The following is a 24,138-nucleotide window of genomic DNA, read 5'->3' as shown; positions in this document are numbered from 1 at the left end:
TCAGGTCATTTTCTATGTTGCCTGGAAATCACATTTGGGGGAAGAACAAATGTAATTCGTAGCACTGAGAGATTTTTTTAATCTGCTGATTCAGTCTTAGACCATCTCTACAGACTCATTCCACAGCAAAGAGTTTATAATAGATAATGGCTGAAGTGTTTAGAAAAAAAATGTTTTCAAAATATTAAAATGCCATATGGAGGAAAAAAATATTTCTTTTTTCAAATGTTTTTGGAACATTTACCATCTTATGATAAGAGCATAGACTTAGCAGCCAAACCCAGTGGGTTCATATTTCAGTTTTACCTTGCACTAGCTAAACAACTTTGGGAAGATTACTTCGGCAAAATCCTTGTGTTTCATTTTTATCATCTGTAAAATAGAACTATATGAGGATTTAATGAGTTAGTACATACACGTACAATACTGCCTATCACTATGTGTGGGTTCGTTGCTATCATTGGTAAAGATTGGTCACATACCAGTGCTGTAGACTAAATGTTTGTGTCCCCCTGAGATTCATATGTTGAAATCCTACCCCCTCCCCATTCAATGGTATATGGGTATGAGACCTTTGGTAGGTGATTAGGATTAGATGAAGTCATGAGAGCTGTGCTCTCATGAATGGGATTAGTACTCTTATGGGAGTCACAAGATAGCCTCCTCCCCTTCTGTGCTCTCCACCATGGGTATGCAATAAGTTGGTGGTCTGCAACCCAGAACCCCACCATGCTGGCCCCCTGATCCAGACTTTTGGTCTCCAGAACTGCAAGAAATAAATTCCTTTTGTTTATAAGCCACTCAGTTTATGGTGTTTTTGTTATAGTAGCCTGAGCAAACTAAGACAAACAGACCGTAAGGAGGCTGTCAATAAATTAAAGAACAAGAAATTATCCTGGGCACGTTGTCTGGCAATTATCAAATATAATTAGAAATTAATAATAAAGAGGTAAACAAAATTCAAACCATTTAGAATTTTTAAAAGTCTCCTAAATAATTACAAGTTCTAAAAAGATGAGGAGGAAATAACTTATCCAAACTTAAATGATGTGGACAAAATAATACTCAGAAGAAAATTGATGGCCTTAAGCTCTTATTATTGAGCAAAAAGCATGAAAATAAATGGGCTAAATGAAGGTAGAGAACCACAAGGGAAACCTAAGGAAGGAATTCATAGAGATAAGCAGAGGAATTGATTCAGTATAAAATGTGAGAATTGATAATGAATACAAAACCTGAATCTTTGGAAAGACCAATAGAATTAGACAAACCTATGTCAAGGGCAATTTGGAAATAAAGAATTGAATAAAAGTGCAAAGGAATGAGAAACTTTGAGAAAGAGTGTTTAAACATAGGTACAGAAAGGAATTTGGGAAAGTGTCAGAGAAAATATAAAGAAGCACTCGTGGTAGTGATCAGCCAAAGCAGAGTCACAGTCCCTCTGAGTTTTAAGACTTTTCCTTTGTCTAGGAATCCAGTTGGGGATAAACTGCCACGATAGCTTACCTTGTTAAAATTACCATCCATTCTCCTTCTGATGCCTGGTGCACACATCTTTATTGCCTAATTTATATTGTGTAAAAGATGTGCTTTTCCAGGGAGCAGATTGAAAGAAACTTGGAAACCATTAGAATGAGATTATAGCAAGCACACTGACGGTCCAATGGGTGAGCAAGCCTCATGTGCCCTTTGCCCAAGTTAACGTTTTCATTTTTAGCACCAGGGAACTCTGCAGTCCTCAAAAAATGATATTCGATTGCTTTTCCAACTTGGTTACTAAATGGGCATAAAAAAGCAAGAGTTACTCTTTTTTTTTTTTTAAACAAACTCACTGGACTTTAAGACATCCAGTTGAACATTATTACTCAGAAAGTGGTTCCCTTTGGAAAGTCTTCACACATTTTACTCATGATGTGTTTAGAACTCCTACTTGAGATCTTCTTCAAAATCTATGGGATTTTCTTTAGAATATCCCCAGTAGTGACAGTATATCATCCTTTGGAAGTTGATTTTTAAAAATAACCAAAGAGCCAAAAGTCAGTCAGAGTCATGTCTGGTAAGAAGAGTAGTAATTATTTTTTGTTAAAACAGGGAGCAATTATGAAGTAACAAGCTCAGTTTTCTTACATGATTTGTGAACTCCCTCTGAAGGCATTCCAAAAAGTGCGTTTTCAACACTGACAGCATCTTTATTGCAAGCGTGAAACAACTCTCTGAGATTATGTTCTCCTGGATATAAAAAAGTTGGGTGTGCTTTTAAAGTCTCATTGTTTTATAGGCTTACCTCATATTTTGATTTGAAATGACACAGACACTGTAGCTATGTACTGAAACAAATGGCTGAAACTTCTCTCATTCATCATTTTAGTGTCCCTAAAAGAATTAAACTAAAAAAGATGCTGTTCTAATGATTCTTCTCTTTCTTCCCTTCTTTTTTCTTTCTTTAAAGCAGAAAATGCAATACAATGAGTTGCATGGATTTAATTCCATTTTAATGTTGATGTGCTGTCATGAGCCATCAAGGCATGCCATCTGTTACTTTGCACGTAAAACTTGGGATTTATGTAATGCAAGTGGCATTTAAAAATAGAGCGTGGCATAGTGAAAAGAAAGCACGCACATTTGCGTCATTTGGGGCATGGGAAGGGACTCTGGTTTTGGTGTATTCAGAGCACGTTGAAACAGCCTTAGGGGATGTGGTATGAAAAGACCAACATATTTCATACCAATACCTTTACTAAGGAAGCTAGAATTGATTCCCTTGCTTGGTAATGTGTCCACATTTCACTACCTGCACAGTGTTCCATTCTTTTTCTTCAAGAGATAAAGTATATTTTCCCCTCTTCTAAGTTTTGAAAGCTTCCAAATTGAGCCATCTTGGTCAGTAGGAATATCATGAACCTTCCGACCTGTTTGAATACTGACCCTTATTGACTTTATGACTGTGATATCTTGCTTAACTTATTTGACCTTCCATTTCCTCATCTTAGGAGATAATATCAACTTTGTAAGTGGTAAGAGAACTTTTGAAAAGTAGGTAGTATAGTGCTGAGCCCATGGGAGATGCTCAGCAAATTATAGCTGTTTCATTAATATTACTTGTAATGACACACTATAAGGTATCTTCTTGAAAACATGTAGATATTCTGAAACTTGATCTCCAGGCATCTGATGTGATCAAGATACCGAGAAGACGGTTTTTCTGTTGGGCACAACTTCAGAAGACATAAAGAAAGGACTGCCATTCCTGCCTTTTTCCTTAGAATTGACAGAACCCTGCCCCCTCTCATCTGGAATTAATGCAACTACACGTGGCCATACAGGCCTTAGCAACTCTTGTGACAAGCCTAAAGTGGAACAGAAAACAGAGAGAGGGAGTTTAAGGGGGCAGCTTAGAAGCACTGGGGGAGGGGAGGAGCTAGCTGAGTAGGCAAAGCATAATTTTTTTTAGCATTTTTGAAGCAAGAAAACGTTGATTTTGTGACCACTATTCTAAATTTTTTTTAATGTTTATTTATTTTTGAGAGAGACAGAGACAGAGTGTGAGTGGGTTAGGGGCAGAGAGAGAAGGAGACACAGAATCCGAAGCAGGCTCCAGGCTCTGAGCTGTCAGCACACAGCCCGACGCAGGGCTCCAACTCGAGCCGTGAGATCGTGACCTGAGCCGAAGTCGGATGCTCAACCAACTGAGCCACCCAGGCGCCCCATTTTGTGACTACTATTCTAATTGTAATTGTTACTAATTACACCTTATGATGATGAAGCTGAGATTTATCATTTCTAATCCAGGTGTACATATCTGTGCTGGGAAAAAATTGAAGAAGTAGAATAAAAAGTCCCATAGAACATGTGTTAAATATGCTCGTAATGAGACATGTAGCTATCAAAAATTGTTTTCAAGAATGAGTAATGATATAACAAAACATCATAGTATTATGTTAGATTAAAATTTGGAGGGGCCCCTGGATGGCTCAATCAGTTAAGCATCCGACTTCAGCTCAGGTCATGATCTCACAGTGCATGAACTCGAGCCCTGCATCGGGCTCTGTGCTGACAGCTCAGATTCTGTGTCTCCCTCTCTCTCTGCCCCTCCCCTGCTCATGCTCTGCCTCTCTCTGTCTCAAAAATAAATAAAAACATTAAAAAAATCTTTTTTAATTTTAATAAAATATAAAAATAAAATAAAATAAAATTTAGAGAGCACATAATTGCATATAAAGTTTCACATACACATAGAAAATATATTAACCTGAAATGCATCAATAGGTTAAGAACTACTCTTTCTACTTAGTGACGTTCTAGATTTTTTTTTTTATTTCTCATTTGGATTTCCCTGCATTTTTAGAACTGCCTAAAATGATTACGTTTTTTGTAATCAGGAAAACATTAATATTAAAATATGAAGAGCAAAATGAAAATGAAAATGCAAGAGCACATAGAATTTAAAGACAGATGGTTTAAAGGAGGAAAAACAAACATGCACAAACATACTCTGCCCAACAGAGGACAAGAGCTCACCAGCATGACATTTCTTTTCAGGTGTCCAGTGCCATAGAAGCCCACACGCATCTGGAGAGCCGCATATTCAACATCGCGATCTTACCACAGACACCTGACGCACCTAAACTCTCTCTGGGAGCATCTCTCCATATGACCGTGAGTTGGGTGGGACGGCCTGTGGTTTCCATTTGGAGGAGGCATGCTGATGGGTTTGAAGGAGTGTCCTGCTTTTGTATCTGGCAAATGCCTGGCTCAGAACGCAGACGCTGGGGCCAACAATAACCAGCCCTGATGTCACATTTCTCATTGACTTGAAAAAGAAACTTAAAATTCCAGAGCGAAAGGAAGGTTACATGGAATCCACCTCAACCCCCCATCCATTGCTTCTGTCCTTTTTACAGCATCCAGATGGTCACAGTAGTTGGAAGGAGTTTCAGGGTAGTATAGACTTAATCAATACCGTTTGGGTGTAATTGTTCAGTCAGTTATGTCTCCATCTAGTTGGAGAAACTGCCACTCTATATTTTAGAAGCCCTATTAGAAGTCTTCTTGTTTTTGTTTTTTTATCATAAAAGTTTCCTGGAGAAGGTGATGTCTTTGCTGAATCCAAACAAATAAGTAGCAATTATCTAAGTGAAAGTTTGGGGGGCAGGTTGGGGGGAATGGAGAGGTGATGGTAAAGAACACTTCCAGATTTAAGAACAGCACATGCAAAGATATAGCGGTGAAAGACAGTATGGTGGTTGGGTAAACTGCAAATAGTTCAGTAAGACCCGAGAAATTAGGGAGGCAGAGGAGGAGTAGTGAGGATGTGGAGGTTCGTGAGCTAGATCGCAGAAGATCTCGTGTGCCGTGTAGGAAGGAGTGTGGGCATGTGGAAAAGTTTGAAGCAAGGTGACAGCTAAATTAGTACATGAAGCTTAGTTCAGACAATTAGTAACTCCACTGTAACCCTATATCCAGTGGATATATAATGCCAGAACCCCTGTTCTAGACAGAGCCACAAGCATATAAGACCTTATAAATTAATCATTAAGGATTCACATTTTAGTTAGCACCCACATAATTACACCCCAAAGCAGTGTATCAGCCCTGAGCCACAACAAAGAGAGCAGCTACAGTTTTAGAAATTATGGGTCTGGGGCATGACAGAGACATAAAGGGGGAAACAAAGTTTTTAATGAATAGCTGGTATCGGCATTTCCACCATAAACCATAATTTAAAGAAATCATAATTCAGCAGCACTATAAAGTCTATAATTCATCATTCTGACTGAAGGAACTTGGATCAGAATTTTCTCTAAAGTGTAAAGAAAAATGTGCATATGCATTGGTTGCCAAATGCTAATGTACTGTTGTTTAGAGTTTAGAGGGAAAAAATGGGCCAGGAGCCAATGAAGATGGCGCCATTCCCACTATGTTGTTGTGGACTCTAGAGACTTCTCAAGTTACTTAACCTTTAGGGTCTCAGGTTGCATGTTTGTAAATTAGATCTGCCCTGTGTAATTTAGGATATCACAAAGGTGAGTTTACTGTAAAATGTGATTAGCTCACTCTTTACCCCTTAAAACATACAGTTTGAAATTCTCATGATATTAATGAGAGCCATTACTATAGGATATACTTACAATCTGTGATAAAAAGACATTTTCTATTCAGTGACTTAGACTCATCTAAGCACACAAGTTTTATACATATTTGTAAATACACTATGAATATATATATATGCTAAATAAATATATGGTATATTCATCTATGTGTTTAAGGGTAGGAGTCCACCTCTCCAATCAGTCAATCATTCAAATAAACACTTTTGGGCCCCTAAGTTATCCCAAGTGCTGTGGAACATATTGGAGGTTCAGTGTGGAAATTAGAGTCTAAAACACGCAAGTAAGTAAGCAATGAGAATATAGCGATAAATGCCATGATGTGATATGCAAGCAGAGTCACAATATGGAAGCAAATAAGGAGACACCTAGTTCAGTAAGGCATGGGGGAGGTCATCGAAGCTTCCTCTTGGAGGTGAACTGAGTTGGTTGAAGTGTAAATTATGTCTAGAGCATGGTCTCAACTTCAGCCTGCATTGGGATCACCTATACAGTTTGTTAAATCACAGATTGCTGGAGCCCACCCCAGAGTTTTCTGGTTCAGTAGGTCTAGTACAGGGCTGAGACTTTGCATTTCCAACAAGTTTCCGGGTGATACTGTTGCTTCTGCTTTGCTCACCCTACTTGAAACCCCATTTATCTAGACTGCAAATATGGGGAAATTCATTTGAGGCAGATGAGCAGCAGGTGAAAAAAGTTGGAGAAACAGGAGAACATGACATGTTTGAGGAATTACAGAGAGTTCAGTTGGCCAGAGCATAAATCTCTAGGTGAAAAAGAAACAAGAAATGAGAGTCAGATCATAGAGGATCTTACAGATGAGATGAAGAGTTTCCATTTTGTTCTGAGAGGCTGTTGGGGCAAATAGGATGTTGAAGAATTCATAGCAGAGAGGGGGCATGATCAGATTTTCAATTTAGGAAGGTCATTCTGGCTGTAGGGTAAAGAACACCCACCTGGGGTCCAAACAGAGAACAAATTGGTCAAGAAATAAGCTGTTGCAGTCATCTAGAACATGAAGGGTTAGTGGCATGTACCACGTGCAGTGGCAATGAACATTCACAGTTAGTGAGATCTCAAAGAGACACTGGCACACCCATGTACACTGCAGCATTATTCCTAATGGCTCAGAGGCAGAAGCATCCTAAATGCCCTCCAGCAGATAAATGCATAGAGAAAATGTGGTATACACAACAATGGAATATTATTCAATCTTAAAGAAGGAAATGCTGCAATATGTATGAACCTTAAGGACATTATCCAAAGTGAAATAAGCCAGTCACAAAAGGACAAATACTATACGATTCTACTTATATGAGCTATCTAAAGTAGTAAAACTTTTTGAGACAGAAAGTGGAATGGTAGTTGCCCCTGCAGAGGTAGAGGTAGGGAGAGGGAAAAGAGGAGTTGTTTTTGTTCAGTGGATATAGAGTTTCAGTTTTGTAAGATGAAAAAGTTCTAGAAATCTGTTCCACAATGATACATATATAGTTAACACTACTATACTGTGCACCTAAAGTGGTTAAGATGGTAAAAAAAAAAAAAAATAGAGATTAAAAGATATTTAGAGACATAGTGGTTAATTAGATATAGGAAGAGAGCAAAACAGCCCAGTTGCTGAATATGTAAAGATGCCATTCATAAAGATTAGGAATGTATGGGGACTTCAGGGCAAGGGGGAGAAGTGGGAGATATGATGAGTTCAGTTTGGGATGTGCTTATAAAATGTGTGCCTATTAAGGGCTGGCAGAAGATATTCTCAGTGGGAGATAAACCTCTGAGAATCATTAATGGTGGGTAGTGGTTTAATCCTTGGGCCTGAGATTCCCCAGGGAGATTATATAGAGTAAAAAGCAACATAAACAAATACCTGCCTAAATGGAAATTTGTTCTGTGGCCTTTCTATAATGCTCTCCTTCATCAAATATAAGATCCTTAGAATTTTGTTTGTGATGTTCCACCAGATGTATGTGCATACATACATATATAAGATGTATACATATATGTATAATATTATAAGATATATATGTGTATATGTATGTATGTTTATATATATGTATATACATACATACATACACATACACACATGCATATATATATATATATAAACATGTGACATATGTATATTTGGGATATATATCATATTTGGGCAGGGAGATCTGTAAACACGCATATTTACCAATAATAGCATAGCACAGTGTGAGATTCAGCAAATAAGTTAATAGATTTATATCAGTTCAGTCTTCCAACTAATCATCCACTACTTGACTTAGAAGATCTTTAAGGGCAAAATCTTTGACTAATTAATCTTGGTATCTTCCCCAGCATCTAGCACAATGGCTTATAGAAAGTAGCTGCTTAGTAAATATTTGTTGACTAAATGAATCATTTTCAGACCTATTTTCACATAGCTAATAACTCCCTAAACTATATCACTTTCAAATTCAAATAATCTAATCATATGTGTATGCCCATGCATACACACACTTTGAACATCCTATTTCCAATTCCTCTCTTAAGGGGGAAGAAAATTCTTTTATCTCTTAATGCGAAAGACAGAATATTTTTTACGTCCTTTTTTCAAATGGTTGTGGTACTCAGAGTTGGGTTTCCCAAGGTCACGACCTAAGAAAAAGGCCTCGAACAAGTCTTTCTAGTTCCATTTGTTTCCAGTGATTGCTGTAACAAGAGGTCTCTTAAAACCACTCTTATTGGGGTTAGCAAGGATTCAGTTGGAACAGCTGATCCCTTGTCGTGTAGACTCAAGTCTAGGCATGCTGTATTTGTTTTCTGGCTGCGGGCTTATGTGTCCGTGTTTTTTCTTGAGACCCTTCAAACACTAATAAAATCATTATCTGCAATTTCTAGAAATGTTTCTTTATCCTTGGAATTCCTACTGTGCTTTATCTGAGCCTTTCAAGCTACTTAGCAGTTTGTACAGTGGAGCTATTTATGAACTTCCCTCACTAAAAACCGGAAATCCTTAAGGAAAGAATCTATATCTGATTCATCTTACATCTCCCACAGTTCTTTGCTCAGTACCTTCCCATATTAGGTTCTTACTAAATATTTGCCACATGAATATGTGAATGAATTAATTTTGTCCAAACTAAACTATGTGAGAAGATGGCTTCTTGCAAAACCTCCATTTTACTCATCTCAGCCTCTTAATTTCTCAGGCCAGCCATGGGCATTGCTGCTTTGGTTTTATGACAGTCAACATGGGAAAGTGGTCTTGCTTTTAATGGAGGCTGAAATGGTAATGTTGTTTATAAATCCTGACTAGGGATTTTTAAAGATTTAAGTCACATATACTTTGCTAAGACTTACATGTTAAAATGTTTTGCCCCTCTAATTATTTAGATGACATTGCAAGACCATGGAAAATATTTTTTTAATTAAGTTGTTACAAAAATATTTTCATTATTTTATTTCTTAGCTTAATCTTTTCCTAATGATATTTTTCATCCACTCAACAAATTGTTATCAAGCACTTCCATGTGCCATGTGCTAGGTGCTTGGGATCTGTCCATGAACAAACAAAAATCCACGTTCTCATGGAGTTTCCATTCTCTTGGCAGGTCACGAGAGAATAGACAATAAGTAATAAACAAAATAATAAGTAACTCATGTGTTGTATGTTAGTGAAAGTATTACGGTAAAACAAAAAGTAGATCTAGGTCGAGGGATCAGAAATGTGGTGGGAACAGGAGAAACCCAGGTTGCAGTTCTAAATGAGGTGAGCTTTATTAGGACAATGATGTTTTTTTTTTTTTTTTTAATTTTTTTTTTCAACGTGTATTTATTTTTGGGACCGAGAGAGACAGAGCATGAACGGGGGAGGGGCAGAGAGAGAGGGAGACACAGAATCGGAAACAGGCTCCAGGCTCTGAGCCATCAGCCCAGAGCCCGACGCGGGGCTTGAACTCACGGACTGCGAGATCGTGACCTGGCTGAAGTCGGACGCTTAACCGACTGCGCCACCCAGGCGCCCCTGGACAATGATGTTTAAAGAAAGACTTGCAGGAGGTGAGAGAGATAGCCCAGCAGACACCTAAGGGAAAGGCATTCCAGGCCCAGGGAACCATGTGTTTAGAGACATCCAGTTGGGAATGTGCTTAGATGTTCGAGGAACAGCAAGGTAGCCAGCATGGCTGGAGCAGAGTGAGTGAAAATGACAGCCATCTGGTCAAACTCACAGATGTGTCAAGTGTGTGTGTTGGGGGCAGCAGAGAGAGGGGCAGAGGGAGAGTTGGGGCAGACCTTACAAGGTCCTCACAGGGCATTGTAGGGACTTTGCTTTTTTTCAGAGCAAAATGGAGAGCCATTACTGGGTATTGGGCAGCAAGGGTCTAATCTTCCCTGGCTGATTGTTGTGTTGAAATACACTGTAGGTGGGGCAAGAGAGCAGTTGGGAGGCTGTCCTGGTAATGATCCAGGTGAGAAATTGTGGCTCCCAACAGGGTGCTGGCAGTGGCAGTGGGGAGAAGCAATTGGATTCTAGATATATTCAGACGCAATATGGGTATTATGAAAACCATCATTCTGTAATCTTCTTTTTTTGACAGATATTTTAATAAAAATGTGTCTTCTGTAATGATTTCCATAAAATTTAATCTTTCATTTTTTACTATGTTTAATTGATAAATATTGAACATTCCAAATAGGCAATATTAAAATTGATTATACTTTGATATATCTCAGACTCAATATTGCTTTCTTCAGAAAATCAAATTCTTCCTTTTTCTACCTAGTTCCTATTTCTATTAGTAGGGAAATAGTAACAATAAGTTCCATAATAAATTATCTGTCATCTTGGCTGGAATATATTTCCCTGTAGCCATGCTCCTATTCCATTCCCTCTTCTTATTGCTTTATTTTAGGGACATCTAGATTTTCAAAAATATCTCCTACTACTCTGAGAACATTCAGTTATCCTGATGGTTTTGAGATTAAAAGGTGGCAAATAGTACTGAACAATGTGCTGAGTCTACACTTCTGTGCCCATGTTGCTGCGCCCACACATGTATACATTTATGGGTGTGTGCACACAGGCATGGGTTGTAAACACCTTACATGGGGCATATATTTTTAATTTGTTGTCCTTACTTGTTTTATTTTAGGGTGAGAGACCAGCTGCTATTTGTAATTCTTATTTTCCTTGCTCATTACATTCCAGACCTGAGCAGTGGCCTGAAATATGACTCTTTACTCTAGGAGGGTTGTCCTAACCTGCAAAGCTGCCTCTCCCCAGGACATGCGTGCCTTCAGGACACTTACAAAGCAACTGCAACCTTCAATCTTTTCACGGTTAAAAGGAAGACTACCACGCCCTCCTCCATGAGAATTACTGAGCCCTACTTAATCCTTTCCTAAATGGGGAAATTCCTTCTTTAAGAAGCAGAGCTTCAAAGAGCAGGAGAGCATGTCAAACTCTAACCCTTCAGGGGTCAGTTAGGAAGAGCCTGCAATGAGCGGGATATTTTTGTTCTCTTTTGTTAACAGCATATGTGACCCAGGCAAGGGGCCCATGCTCACACACTTTTCCCTTTTCTCATCTGCACTCTGTGTTTTTGCTGCTGTCCCCAACTCACTGTTATACCTGGTCATGAGATTCAAAATCTCTTTCTTTTCCCTTTTTTCTTTTTTTGAGCGTTGTCACTATTGATGGGTTATGGCTGTACACAGGTGAATGGACAGTAAAAAATATGTACACATTGGCCTTTTGATTAATTTTGCTCGACCCCTTTATTGGGTATTGAGAAATACCCCAAAAGCAATAGCTAGTTCTTTTGAATAGTGCAATGGAGACAAAGAAAACATTGACTATTTTTATGTGCTTTAATAGATAATTGTTAAATCTCTGAATTCAAATAATGAGACTCCTTTGGTGTCTGAGGTGAGTTGATCTTTGGGCCTTTGAAGCTACCACTGTTGGAAGGAAGGAAGGAAGGAAGGAAGGAAGGAAGGAAGGAAGGAGAGGGAAAGGGAAGGGAAGGGAAGGGAAGGGAAGGAAAGGAAAGGAAAGGAAAGGAAAGGAAAGGAAAGGAAAGGAAAGGAAAGGAAAGGAAAGGAAAGGAAAGGGAGGGAGGGAGAGGGAGGGAGCGGGAGGGAGAGTGAGAGGGAGAAAAGGGAAGAAAAAGGAAGGAAGGAAGGAAGGAAGGAAGGAAGGAAGGAAGGAAGGAAGGATGGATGTTTGGGTCACAGTTCCCATTAGCAAAGCTGGGGGGGATTAGGGAGGGCTTCTTACCAGATACAACCTTAGCTCATTAAATTAGAGGAGCAAAGATGTAGTGACCCAGCTGTGAAGAGCAGAATAGCAGAGTAGCCAGTTGTGATGGCTCATTTTCTTTTTTTTCTTTTGTTTATTTTGAGAGAGAGAGAGAGAGAAAAAGAGAGAGAGAGAGAGAATGAGAATGTGTGTGTGCATGCACACACAGAGGAGAGGCATAGAGAAAGGGAGAGAGAGAATCCCAAGTAGACTCTGTGCTGTCAGTGCAAAGCCCAAACGTGGGGTTGATCTCACGAACCATGAGATCATGACTTGAACCAAAATCAAGAGTCAAATGCTTAATGGACTGAGCCACCCAGGTGTCCCCATTTTCAAATATGTACCACTATGAGTTCCAAAACTAGGGAAAAGTGATCATATTGAGACTCCTACAGCATGCACCGACACAAACCTGGCAGAGTGCAGGGGAGAGGACAGTTGGGGTACAAGAGAACCAGAAGAAGGTTCTATAACCCTGGGAGGTTCTTAACGCCAAGACAGATCTGCAGTGCAAGATACCACATCCTTCTTCTGAACTTTCAGAGAAAATTTTGCCGTGTGTGATTAATTTAAAAGCCCAAAATGAGGTCCTTTGTTTTGTTTTGTTTGTTTGTTTGTTTGTTTTGCTTTTTCCTTTTGCTTTTTTAGTAAGGTTTTTTTTCCCCCCTCTGGCTTTTGTTTTCATCACACCATTTGTTCTTCTTCCTCCTTAAACTTTGTTTAGGCTCGGGAAGATGGCCTGACTGTGATTCAGCCTCATTCCCTCTCTTTTGTAAACTCTGAGAGACCAAGCGGAAAGATTATATATAATATCACTTTACCTCTGCATCCAAATCAAGGTAAGATGTATAGTAAATGATCTTTTGAGTGATGCTGTTGTTATCTAATTGTTGACTTATCTTCAAAGCTCTGAAGTTTTGTCTGCATATACTTGTTGAGGATTTAAGGAGTGACAGTTATTCATACCTTTGCTCCCCTGTTCTGAATTTAAGACCAATTGAGAGAGAGACACTGTGGTCAGACAGATGGGGATGAATGTGTCAATGTGTCAGCATTGGTATGACAGAGTTGTGCTGGAGAACATGGTGTGCATATAATCTCAGTCACTGGGTTGAGTGCGCCCTCTCATGTACAGGCAGAACTGGACAGACAAGCACTGTCTGTAGGGACAGATCCTGCCCCAGTGAAGTTATGATAGGTGAACAGACCAGAATGAGCATGTGCTCAGGACAAGGAGCTCTGCCAGAAAGCACAGAAGGGGCTGAACCATACATAGTCCATTCCTTTCCCATTTGGGTAAGCTACTCTTCACCCATGGGGAAAAATGAAAATGTGGAACTATAGTCAGAGGAAAGGTAGGCCCCTGCCATCTGTCTTCATCCTTTAGATTTCTTACTTTTGGGCTTAACTAATAAGCCTATCCCTAACAGAAGTGTGGCTGTCCCTCATGGAGAGGAGATTAGCTTCTGTTAAGGCAAATTCTGCCTTCCCAAGACCAACCACTGCCCTAGATGAAAGTCTTTTCACATCATCAAATCCCCCAGGAGAAATAAAAAATTAAATTTTATTACCCTTTTGACAAAATCCAGAGAAATTAAACTCTTAAAAGTCATCCTTCACTTTTTTTAAAACCTGCTAAGTCACAGCAAGAGCTGTTCTCCCTACATTGCCAGGGTGGAAGGTACAGTTCTCTCCATCCAGCAGCCGGGGCTGTCTTCTGGAGAATGGCATGGGTCTCTCAGACCCTCATAACTTGAGTTAGTTCAACACCAACTCTCACATGTGTCCTTCTTTGAAAGTGTTGATAGGACATGAAAGGTGATCATAGCAGCATTATTTTTATACCTGCGAAATTTAGAAATGATAGGAAAATTTTTTAGCTCCTAAAGCATTATCACAAGCAGAATAATAATTGCATATCCAATTCTTAGAATAGTCATGATCCATGTTACTGTTGCCAAAGATTATCACAGAAACTGAGGTATTTCTGAAGAAAAGGCATAAATTGAGAAAGTTCTCATTATAGCCTAACCAGGAGACCAGTCTATGTCATTTTCTCAGCAACCTTGACCTTTGAACTTAAACTCAATTAAGAGAATCTTGTAATTATGGTACAATGTCTATGACTTGTGGAGAATTACCTAGTCTGAGTTATATTAGGGGCAGTAATTTACATCTTACTATTGTTTATAGTCAATGAATCCTAGTCAAGAATCTATTTGGGTTTCACCCATGAGAAGATGTTCAGCATCATTAAGCATCAGGGAAATGCAAACCAAAACCACAATGAGATATCACCTCACACAAGTCAGGATAGCTAGTATCAAAAAGGTAAGACATTACAAGTATTAGCGAGGATATGGAGAAAAGAGAAGCCTTGGGCACTGTTGGTGGGAATGTAAATTGGTGCAGTCACCAATTTACACTGGTGGTTTCTCAAAAAAATTAAATATGTCCTGATCATATAGAACTACTATATGCAATAATTGCATTTCTGGGTGTTTACCCAAGGAAAACAAAAACTCTAATTCAAAAAGATATATGCACCCTTATAATTATTGCACCATTATTTATAATAGCTAAGATAGAGACACAACCTTGGTGTCCATCAATAGGTGAATAAAGAAGATGTGAGATATATATATATACATACACACACACACACACACACACACACACACACAGGGATGTTATGTTACTCAACCATAGAAGAATGAAATCTTACCATTCATCACAACATGGATGGACCTAGAGGGTATCATACTAAGTGAAATAAGTCAGACAGAGAAAGACAAATACCATATGCTCTTTATTTATGTGTGAATCTAAAAAATAAAACAAATGAACAAACAAACACAAACAGACTCATAAATACAAAGAATAAACTGGTAGTTTCCAGAGGGGAGGTAGGTAGGGTGATGGGAAAAAAAGGTAAAGGGGATTAAGAGGCACAAACTTCCAGTTATAAAATAAATAAGTCACAGAATGAAAACAACAGCATAGGGAATATAGTCGATAATATTGTAATAACTTTGTATAGTGATAGATGGTAACTATACTTAATTGTGGGGAGCATTTCATAATGTCTATAATTGCCAAATCACTAAGTTGTACACTGAAACTAATATCATAGTGTATGTCAATTATACTTCAGTTAAACATTTTTTAAAAGATGCTATTAAAGTCTATTTGGGTTTTAGATTCACTCTTTTCCTGAATGCTTGGAGAATGGTATGATAAGAGAAACTAGAGAGCAATTGTTCTTGAAGTATAAAAGACTCCCATCAGCGGGAAAGGCAGCTTTATGGCTCTGGTCATTCAGTCAACCATCAGAATTACTGTTCATGTTCACTCTGAGTCTCTTCCTCCCCAGGGATCATCGAACACAGGGACCAGCCTCACTCTCCAATCCGGTATTTCACACAAGAAGATATTAACCAGGGAAAAATCATGTACCGTCCTCCCCCTGCAGCTCCTCACCTCCAGGAAATCATGGCCTTCTCCTTTGCTGGTAATGCCTTCCTCTCTATTTTGAGGCACCCAAACTGCTCTTTGTGGATCTTCATGGCAGGTTCTCCCTAACTCTTCCTGTTGTCCTTCTGGACAGTTTAGTGACACTGCTTTATAGCTGTTCAAAATAGCTTGAGACTTGTAGACCAATATGTAGTTGGGGCTCAGTTTGTCATTATTTTTCTTATTCATGCATGCAGGAATGCTTTCAGTAAATCTTTATTTGTACCTCCTATGTGTCAATCACATACAGTGAGGTCTTGGAGATATAGTGGTGAGCAAAAAGAGACATGAATCCTGTTCTTGCTGAGTTTTGGGACCTATGTTTGTTTGTTTTTTTTTAATTTTTTTATTTTTTTTTATTTTATTTTTTCCAACATTTATTTATTTTTGGGACAGAGAGAGACAGAGCATGAACGGGGGAGGGGCAGAGAGAGAGGGAGACACAGAATCAGAAACAGGCTCCAGGCTCTGAGCCATCAGCCCAGAGCCTGACGCGGGGCTCGAACTCACGGACCACGAGATCGTAAACTGGCTGAAGTCGGACGCTTAACCGACTGCGCCACCCAGGCGCCCCGGGACCTATGTTTGGAGACAGAATTTGAGAAATAATCCCAGTAATGAATGTTTAATTGTAGACTAAGAGAAGAGCTCTGGATAGAAAGAAAAAATGTTCAGTGGTGGAATTAGAAGTGACAAGACTGACCTATACTGAGGGTTCAGTGGAGGCTGACTCAGGAGGCATTGACAGTAGAGGGACGTGTGGATGCTAATTAGCCTAAATGTGCATGTTGGGATATTGGGAGAACACTTCCAAAGGAAGGCCATACACTCCATGTGAAGAGGCCCTAGGGAGGGAGAGAATGTGGCATTCTGGGGCTTAAAAAAAAAAAAGGTCAATGTGTCTGGAACAGCAGAACAGGGATGAGTCTGGAGGAAGAGATAGAGGCCAGACCTTAGAGGCCCTATAAGCCTTGGGATCTTTATCCCAAGAACAATAGGAACACAATGGAGGTTTTAAGATCTGGGGAGATAGCTTTTTATAAGGAACTCTTTGACTACAGTGATGTGAGTGGATTGGAGGAGGAGGCCACGGGTGGATGGGCTGTGGGTAAGAGGAATCTAGGGAGAAGCATCCCCTACTACCTCAGAGAAAGTCCCATGCAGGAATGGAGAATGCAGTCAACATTTGGGGCTGGGATTTGATAGAAGCCACCTTTTTTAAAGGAAGAGAAAACTGAATGAAAGAATAGCTGAATTTCTAATTTGAGCCATTTTGTGCCCTACCACCTAGTCATGATAGTTAATCTTTGCTATCCCTCATCTGTCCCCTTGACCCAGTAATCAAAGCTGCTGAGTAGAATGCAGGAGTTTTGTACATACTTCTGTATTGTATAGAATCTGGAATGATTCTAAAAATCTTGAATGCTGTTTCCTTATGATCTTTAAGATGTATGTGCCACATAACATGATTAATATGGAATATTATTTTTATATAGTAGCTTTATTCATACAGAACAGCTGGTGATTTCCTATGGTAAGTTGAACACGGGTTAAATAATTTTAGAGTTACATTTTAAATCATGGCAAACATTTAAAATAATATTTTCCATTATTTATGTTAAATGCAATTGTCCAGAAAATGACTAACTCTTCAATTATATTGAAAATATGTAAGCGTGAGCATAGACCTCTTCTCTAGGGAATATCCCCAGTGTTTAGTAACTGGATAACTAATAGCCCATTAAAATGTTCATGGTTCTCTAACTTGACAAGACCTACTTTACAAAGAAACTCAAAATATCCTGGGAGTAGGGGGAAAGAAAACATGTCAACCATGGTTGAAGTTATTTCCATACCTATTATACTTGCCTAAGTTCCTAAAGCCTTTTTAGTGAGAACAGAGTCCTGTCCTATATAATCTATGGGATAAATGCCATGAGATAAATCTCTCACATCATTACAATGTGTAAATCAATGTCCCTGGCATCACTCAATTCTACGATGGAATTGACCCACCAAAGAGCCTTGTCAGTGATATACGACATCACCCACATTCACTGATTTGTAGGATTTTATGTACTGATAAAATGGGATCTGAATGAATGTATTATAAATCACTCTAACTACTGGGATATAAAATTATTCTACTCTACAGTTCTTTTTGTTACTTAAAATTAGTGATGGCACCATTAAATTCAACATAATATTAACAAAAGACCTGGTGATCTTTCCTTAAACCATAATAATTTAGATTAAAACATCCTTTCCTTTTCTAACCTCTGCCCCATATTTTGTACCTTCTCCATCTATTTCTGATCCCAAAATTCTTAGTACACTGATTTTCTCTTTTCTGTTCTTTCAGGTCTCCCTGAATCGGTGAAATTTCACTTCACAGGTGAAGATTTTAATAGCAATTTTATTAGAAAATGGAATTTTCCTTTCCTTATTAGTCCTTTCTTTTTGTTCCCTTCATCATTACTTGCATTATTTTCTAAGAACTCCTTAAAAGTTATATAAGACAAGTTTTTCTGAAATGATCACATGACTAAATAGTAATAGTGTAACTTTGTATTCATAGAAAAAGTAATCCATCAAATATCCGAAAGATTAGTGTTGTTCAAGCCCCATTTCAACCAATCCCAATATCTATTAAAGAGAGGTAATAGTGGTTAAGAGGTTAGCCTCTGGATTCAGAGGCTGCCCCGAGGGTCAGCCTACTCTGGGAAAGTTTCTTAACCTCTCTATGCCTGAATGCCTCACTCATCAGTGGGGATAATAACTAATAATTGCATATATGTAAAGCTCCCAGAACAATGGTTGGCACAGTCATTCCTCTGTGACACTCAGCTAATGGGCAGTGGTTGTATATAGTCTTGAATTGAGCCTTTCATTGAATGCCTTGCTACTGGAGGGAAATGAAAGCTGTGTGTAGAAGACCCCAGCATTCCAGCTTTAGTTCACAATGCAGTAGAAGCTGAGTGCCAATAAGCAGAAGCACCGTCAGACCTGGCATCTATGTGGAGCAACACAGGGACAAGCTTTCTTGTTTAGGTCTGGTGTGAGGATGGTTGGCTGTAATCCTGAAATTGCTGTTTAGGTGGGTTTGACTATTCCATTGGAATCAACCATCCATATGTCTGTCCTATTATATTTCGTGTAGGATAAATTTTGGTTAGAGAGAAAGTCATCTCCCTCAAACTCCCAGACTTTCTTTCCTTTTTTGAGGGTTAAAAATCACACGTGTTGTGATTTTTACTTGTTGTAAATTTCATTGTTGTATCATTGTTTTTTTTTTTTAATTGGGATTGAATTGACATAAGACACATAACAAATTGATATATAATATATTAGTTTCAGGTGTACAGCAGAATGATTCAGTATTTGTATATATTGCAAAGTGATCACAACAGTACATCTGGTTAACATCAGTCACCATAAATAGTTACAAATTATTTTTTCTTGTTAGTATAACTTTTACATTTACTGTCTTTGAAACTTTCAAATATGCTATACTGAATTATTAACTATAGTTGCCATGCTGTACATTACATGCCCATGACTTTTTTTATAACTAGAAGTTTGTCCCTTTTGGCTCCCTTCACTCATTTCATACCCCGCCCCCACCCCACCTCTGACAACCTCTGTCTTCTAGCTGTGAGCTTGGGTTTTTTGTTTTTTGTTTATTTGCTGGTTTGTTTATTTTAGATCCCACAAATCAGTGAGATCATATGGTGGTTGTCTTTCTCTGTCTGACCTATTTCATTTAGCATAATGCCCTTAAGGTCTGTCCATGTCATTGCAAATGGCAAGAGTTTCTCCTTTTTTATGACTGAATAATATTTCATTGCATATATATACTACCTTTTCTTTATCCATTTGTTAAATGGACACTTAGGCTGCTTCCATGTCATGGCTATTGTTAATAGTGCTGCAATAATCATGGGGTGCATATCTCTTTTCAAGTTAGTGTTTTCATTTTCTTTGGATAAATACCCAGAAATGGATTGCTGGATAATGAGGTATTTCTCTTTTAATTTTTTGTGGAAACTTCGAACTATTTTCCATAGAGCGTGTACTAGTTTATATTCCCATCCACAGTGCACAAGGGTTCTCTTTTCTCCACATCCTAGCCCACACTGTTATTTCTTGCCCTTTGGATAATAGTCATTCTAACATATGTGAGGTGCTATCTCATTGTGGTTTTGGTTTGCATTTCCCTGATGATTAGTGATGATGAGCATTTTTTCGTGTACCTGTTGGCCATCTCTATGTCTTTAGAAAAATGACTATTCAGGTATTCTGCCTATTTTTTAATTGGATTGTTTGGGTTTGGGGCTATTGAGTTTTATGAGTTCTTTATATATTTTGGATATTAACCCCTTATCAGATACATAATTTGCAAATATCTTCTCCCATTTGGTACTTTGCCTTTTCATTTTGTTGATGGTTTTCTTTGCTGTGCAGAAACTTTTTAGTGTGATGTAGTCCCACTTGTTTATGTTTGCTTTTGGTGCCTTTGCTTTTGGTTTCAAATCCCAAAAAATCATCACCAAGGCCAACATCAAAGAGCTTCCACCTTTGTTTTCTTCCAAGAGTTTTATAGTTTCAGGTCTTACATGCAAGTATTTAATCCATATTGAGTTATTTTGTGTGGGGGGTATAAGATAACGGTAGAGTTTCCTTCATTTGCATGTGGCTGTCCAATTTTCCCAACACAATTTATTGAAGAGACTGTCCTTTTCATTGTATATTTGTGGCTCCTTTGTCATAAATTAATTGACTGTATATATGTAGGTTTATTTCTGGGCTCTCTATTCTATACTGTTGATCTCTGTTGATTCTGTTGATCTATTTTTGTGCCAATGTAATGCTGTTTTGATTACTGTGGCATTGTAATACAATTCAGAATGAGAGAGCATGATGCCTTCAGCTTTGTTTTTCTTTCTTAAGATTGCTTTGTCTTTTTGGGGTCTTTTATAGTTTCATACAAAATTAGAATAATTGGTCCTATTTCTGTGGAAAATGCCTTTGGAAATTTGATGGGATTGCTTAGAATCTGTAGATTGCTTTGAGTATTATGGACGTTTTGACAATATTAGTTCTCCTAATCCATGAGCATGAAATATCCTTACATTTATTATGTCTTCTCCAGTTTCTTTCATCAGTATCTTATAGTTCAGAGCACAGATATTTCACCTACTTGGTTAAATTTATTCCTAGGTATTTCATTCTTTTTGATGTAGTTATAAATGGGATTATTTTCTGAACATCTCTGATAGCTTATTATTAGGATATAGAAATGCAACAGATTTTAGCATATTGATTTTGTATCATAGAACTTTACTAAATTTGTTTATTAGTTCTAATAGTTTTTTGGTGGCATCTAGGTTTTTCTATACATAATGTGCCATCTGCAAATAGTGACAGTTTTACTTCTTCCTTTCCAATTTAGATGCCTTTTATTTCTTTTTCAACTATTTTGTCATTTGTTGATGTGAATCCAGTATCAGCTCATTTCCAGTGATAAGCTTCTAGATAGTTCATACAATCATTAATAATATACAACAGATTATATAGTATTTTACATTTTACAAAACAATTTTCAGTACAAGTTGTCTAATTTAATCCTTATAACAATACTATTTTTAGCATTTTAAAGTATTATGTTTAGCATTTTAAAGCTGGGAAAACTACAGGTCAATAGAGTAAGTAATCGCCCAGATTTCCAGTCCTGGTAAACAGTAGAGCAAAGATTTTAATACATGTTTCTGACACTGAGCATGAGATATTTAATTTAGTCTGGGCTGCATGTGTGTTGGTCATGAAAAACAAGTATCGTAATAGTGTGCCTATTTGGTTTCCAAACCTCAACTTTTACCTGAAAGCTTAATTAGGTGAAGGGGTTAACTATTAACTTCTCTGGGACTTGAAGTTAAATGATCCTTGAACTTATCATACAGAGTAGAGTAAATAGATGTTGGGGTGACCTTAAATTAATTTATCTTGTTTCTGCCTGAGGCTTTTTCTTCTATATGTATATATGTATCTTTTATATACATATATATATGTGTGTGTGTGTGTGTGTGTGTGTATATATATATATATATATATATATATATATATATATATATATGGTTGAGTAATTTTTTTTAAAATGATTTTAAAATTTTAATTTTTTTAGAGCAGTTTCAGGTTTACAAAGAAATGAGAGTAAGGTACAGAGATTTCCCTTACTCACCCTGCCCCGACACATGCATAGCATAGCTTCTCCCATTGTCAATATCACTCATCAGAACAGTAGATTTTTTACTAAGGATGAACCTATACTAATGTATCATAATCAACCAAAATCTATAGTTTGGGTTCATTCTTGGCATTTTACATTCTTTGGGTTTTGGCCAGTGAATGATGACATTTATCCATTATTATAATGGATTATTATAATGTCATATAGAGTATTTTCACTACCCTAAGAATCCTCTATGCTCTTCCTATTCTTCTCCCTTCCCTACTTCCCTCCTTTAGCAACCACTGTTCTTTTCATTGTCTTCCATAGTTTTGTTTTTTCCAGAATGTCATATAGTGAGAATCCTATAAAATGTGGTATTTTCTCTGTATGACTTATTTCACTTAGCATAACACTCTCCAGTTCCATCTACGTTGCTACGAAAGGCCATATTTCATTCTTTCTCATTGCCAAGTAGTATTCCATTGTGTATATAAACCAAAATTTCTTTATCCTTTCATCAGGTGATGGACATTTAGGCTCTTTCCATAATTTGGCTATTGTTGAAAGTGCTTCTATAAACATTGGGGTACAAGTGCCCCTATGCATCAACACTCCAGATACCATATGTTTTCACTCTTATGTGGATCCTGAGAAACTTAACAAAAGACCATGGGGGAGGGGCAGGAAAAAAAAAAGTTAGAGAGGGAGGGAGCCAAAACATAAGACACTCTTAAAAACTGAGAACAAACTGAGGGTTGTTGGGGGGTGGGAGGGAGGAGAGGGTGGATGATGAGTATTGAGGAGGGCACCTGTTGGGATGAACACTGGGTGTTGTATGGAAACCAATTTGACAACAAATTTCATATCAAAAAAAATAATAAAACCATGTGAAGAGTTAGGACAAAAAAAATGTGGTATTTTCAGATTGGCTTATGTCACTTAGCAATATACATTTAAGGTTCCTCCATGTCTTTGCGTGGCTTAGTAGCTCATTTCTTTTTGGTGCTGAATAACATTCCATTGTCTAGAAGTACCACAATTTATTTATCCATTCATCCACTAAAGGACATTTTGGTTGCTTCCAAGTTTTAGCAATTGTAAATACATCTGCATCTGGGTGCAGGCTTTGGACCTAAGTTTTCAACTGCTTTGGGTAAATACCAAAGAGTGCAGGTGCTGTGTCATATGATAAGAATATATTTAGTTTTGTTTAAAAAAAAAAGCCAAACTGTCTTCCAAAATGGCTGTACCATTTTGCATTCCCACCAGCAATGTATAAGAGTTCTTTTTGACCCACATCTTTGTCAGCATTTGGTATTGTCAGTGTTCCAGATTTTGGCCATTTTAATTGGTATGTAATGGCATCTTATTATTGTTTTAATTTGCATGTCTCTGCTGACATATGATGAGGAGCATCTTTTCATGTGATTTGCCATCTATGTGTCTTCTTTGGTGAGGTGTCTGTTAAGGTCTTTGGCCCATTTTTTAATCGGGCTGTTCGTTTTCTTATTGTTGTGTTTTATGAGTTCTTTGTACATTTTGAATAACAATCCTTTATCAGATGGGTCTTTTGCACATTTTTTATTCAATTTGTGACTTGTCCTTTCATACACTTGACATTGTTCACAGAGCAGAAGTTTTTAATTTTAATGAAGTCCAGCTTATCCATGATTTCTTTCAAGGATCATATGTTTTGTGTTGTATCTAAAGAGGCATCACCCAAGGTAATTTCTAAGTTATCTCCTATATTGTCTTCTAGGAGCCTTATAGTATTACTGCATTCTACATTTAGCTCCATGATCCATTTGAGTTAATTGTTGTGAAGGGTGTAAGAGGTTCCCTTTTTTTTTAAGGAGAAAAACTTTTGGAAACTGGTAGGAAGGAAGCTATCTCCTTTAGGAGAGTTTTGTGAGAGAAAATTTTAAATTAGGCACATAATGAACTAAGGTGGCAACAAGCCCAAGCCCTGATATTAACCTGTAGAATGAAGGAGAATAGCTCATTTGGTTAATCAACTA

The 24,138-nt window shown here is 37.8% G+C and overlaps 1 protein-coding gene across 1 annotated transcript in view; it reads left to right on the top strand.

The window, feature by feature from the left end:
* Positions 1-24,138, top strand: part of FRAS1 (Fraser extracellular matrix complex subunit 1) — a 438,063-nt gene that overhangs the window by 310,428 nt on the left and 103,497 nt on the right. The window contains exons 32-35 of the mRNA XM_086704782.1: positions 4,540-4,656; positions 13,103-13,217; positions 15,752-15,889; positions 18,254-18,286. Of these exons, the coding sequence (XP_086560908.1) occupies positions 4,540-4,656; positions 13,103-13,217; positions 15,752-15,889; positions 18,254-18,286 (403 nt within the window). The remainder of the gene's footprint in view (positions 1-4,539; positions 4,657-13,102; positions 13,218-15,751; positions 15,890-18,253; positions 18,287-24,138) is intronic.

This window comes from Puma concolor, chromosome B1 (assembly GCF_028749965.1).
Source record: "Puma concolor isolate L17-30 chromosome B1, mPumCon1.1.hap2, whole genome shotgun sequence".
NCBI lineage: Eukaryota > Metazoa > Chordata > Mammalia > Carnivora > Felidae > Puma > Puma concolor.
Note: the sequence above shows the minus strand (reverse complement) of the source record. Positions and strands in the feature narration are given on the sequence as shown.